Source organism: Lipotes vexillifer, unplaced genomic scaffold (genome assembly GCF_000442215.2).
Source record: "Lipotes vexillifer unplaced genomic scaffold, Lipotes_vexillifer_v1.1 scaffold982, whole genome shotgun sequence".
NCBI classification, from domain to species: domain Eukaryota; kingdom Metazoa; phylum Chordata; class Mammalia; order Artiodactyla; family Lipotidae; genus Lipotes; species Lipotes vexillifer.
Window position 1 is genome coordinate 1,502,680 of NW_006789467.1, and position 2,684 is coordinate 1,505,363.

General features: G+C 50.6%; 1 protein-coding gene across 1 annotated transcript in view; it reads right to left on the reverse strand.

Moving 5' to 3' along the window:
* Positions 1–2,684, reverse strand: part of TRIM16 (tripartite motif containing 16) — a 19,104-nt gene that overhangs the window by 4,513 nt on the left and 11,907 nt on the right. The window contains exons 4-5 of the mRNA XM_007462654.1: positions 2,169–2,334; positions 1,636–1,731 (exon numbers count right to left, since the gene is read on the reverse strand). Coding sequence (XP_007462716.1) covers positions 1,636–1,731; positions 2,169–2,334 — 262 coding nt within the window. The remainder of the gene's footprint in view (positions 1–1,635; positions 1,732–2,168; positions 2,335–2,684) is intronic.

Genomic DNA, 2,684 nt, shown 5'->3' on the forward strand with positions numbered 1-2,684 from the left:
TCCGGGAAGATCCCACATGCCACGGAGCGGCTGGTCCTGTGAGCCATGGCTGCTGAGCCTGCGCGTCCGGAGCCTGTGCTCCACAGGGGGAGAGGCCGCAGCGGTGAGAGGCCCGTGTACCGCAAAAAAAAAAAAAAAAGGCTAAAAGTTCACAGCAATACTCTAGGAGCAAAAGTTAATGTCATGCATGAAAAAAGATGACTGTCATGCAACAGAAAACAGATTATAATAGGATGTGGTTCACTTTTATTTTAATGTTAAGCATAAAAGGTGTTTGGCTTCTTGTATTAACTATATCTGTTAGTAAAACATACATGTGGGGCTTCCCTGGTGGCGCAGTGGTTAAGAATCCACCTGCCAATGGAGGGGACACGGGTTCGAGCTCTGGTCCGGGAAGATCCCACATGCCGCGGAGCAACTAAGCCCGTGCACCACAACTACTGAGCCTGAGCTCTAGAGCCCGTGAGCCACAACTACTGAAGCCCGTGTGCCACAACTACTGAGCCCACGCGCCACAACTACTGAAGCCGTGCACCTACAGCCCGTGCTCTGCAACGAGAAGCCACCGCAATGAGAAGCCCATGCACCACAACAAAGAGTAGCCCCTGCTAGCCACAACTAGAGAAAGCCCGCATGCAGCAACGAAGACCCGACGCAGCCAAAAATAGATAATTAATAAATAAATTAATTAATTTTTTTAAAAAAACAGATGTGCTGGTGTCAGGAAGCAGGAAAGAATAAATCAAGGAAACTGTGGAAACCGAGAGGTCCTGGGGAAAATGAGGAGCCGTGGAAAGAACAGGAGACAGTCATCGAACCCGAGGCTCCACGTCACGACCAGAGCAAAAGGGGCTCAGGAGTTGGTCAGCCAGCGCTCACCCCCAGAAAGCAAGCAGAAGCAGGGTTCAACGGCACGTTCCAAAGAGATGAAGCAGCTGCATGTCCTATAAGTGAGCCTTGACTACCCAGATGCAGCCCTTCCTCTCCTGGGAGATGAAACCTCCCTGCCTTGTTAACCATAAGGAAGTACTGATTGGAAACAACATGTTTCAAAAATGCTGACAGCCCAGGACACTCCCACATCATGACGGGACAATGGGTTTTGCAGTTCTGGCCAAGTCAGACTTAACAGGGAGCCATCTGGGAACTAGCCAGGATCTCTGAAAGGGCCAAGGTCATGAAGGACACAGAAGGACAAAGGGACTGGACCCAGACTGGAGACAAAGAAACATCTGTGACCTTGGACCAGACTTCCAGCCAGAAAAAGGACACTGGGAGGAATACCTTGTGAAACCTGAATAAACTCCATAGATTAGTTAATAGGCTTTTGCAGCAATTTCATTTTCCAGTTTGGATCAGTGGACCGTTGTAACGTAAAGTGTTAACATTTGGAAAAACCGGATGAAAGGTATATAAGAATTCTTGGTCCTCTTTTTGCAATGTTTTCGTAAGTTTGAAACTGTTTCAAAATGAAAAGTTCAAACTTTTTTTAAATTAAACTTTTTTAAATGTACCATTTGGGCATAGACCCTGATGTTGTAAGAACCTGAAACCTACGTGAGAGACGGCATCCTTGCTTCCAAAGCCTCACACGTACACCCACACCCAGGGAAAGGGAAGCTGTTCACGACTTACACTGGAGGAACTGCTGCCTGGTGCTGGGCTCCGGTTCTGAGGTCCAGTGTTTGTGTTCAGTGATGGCACACACCTGAGTTCCGATGTCGTACTCCTCTAGAAAATCAGAGAATTGTGAATGCACACCTGTCCAGGTGGGCAGGAGAACCTAAGAAGCAGGAACCCCCCCAGCCCCTCTTCCCTGGGCTTCCTCAGGGAAAAAGGGCCCGGACACTAGTCACGTGTCAGAGACCCCTGCTCAATGGACCACACTAAAGTAAAACACGCCGAGGAAAGACCCCAGCCTGACTTGGATTTCCCTTGAAAGTACAGGCATCAGCAACCTCAGAAGCTAGTCTCGGAGATGCTGGCCAAGGGCGTGATGTGACTGACTCACATTCTCTGGTCTCAGTCATCAAGGTTAAGCGTCCATCAGTAGCATGGCTAGCCAGAGGATGGCTCTGAAAATGAGAAGCTCCCCGGTTCTGCTCTCCCTCCCAACTCCCACCTCCTGCGTCAGCCCCGCCGAGACACTACAAGCCACAGCTTCTCACCTTCCTTGGAGAACTCCTGGAGCTTCTCCTTGTAGCTCTGCAGCAACTGGATCAGGTGTGCGGTGGAGTCCGTGATGACCTTGCGGATGCCCGAGAGCTTGTCCTTGAGTCCAATGTAGACACTGGGGAAAGCATCGTCCTTCATGTTCTTGAACTTAGAGTACTCCTGCAGGAAAGGACACACGGCAGAACTTGCCCTGGCTTCTGTGCTTCTTAAACAGGGCTGCCCTCCTCAATACGGCACCTTCCTCATCTGTAAAACAGGCTGATGGTGACATGCACTTCACAAAGGAAGTGTGTGTAATGGGTCCAGCTCAGCGTCTGATAATGTAGAAAGCATTCGTGTTTTTCAACTGGGAAAGTGGACTTTTAAAAATCAAGAGATAGGGCTTCCCTGGTGGCGCAGTGCTTGGGAGTCCGCCTGCCGATGCGGGAGACGCGGGGTCGTGCCCCGTTTCGGGAAGATCCCACATGCCACGGAGCGGCTGGGGCCGTGGGCCACGGCCCCCGGGCCCG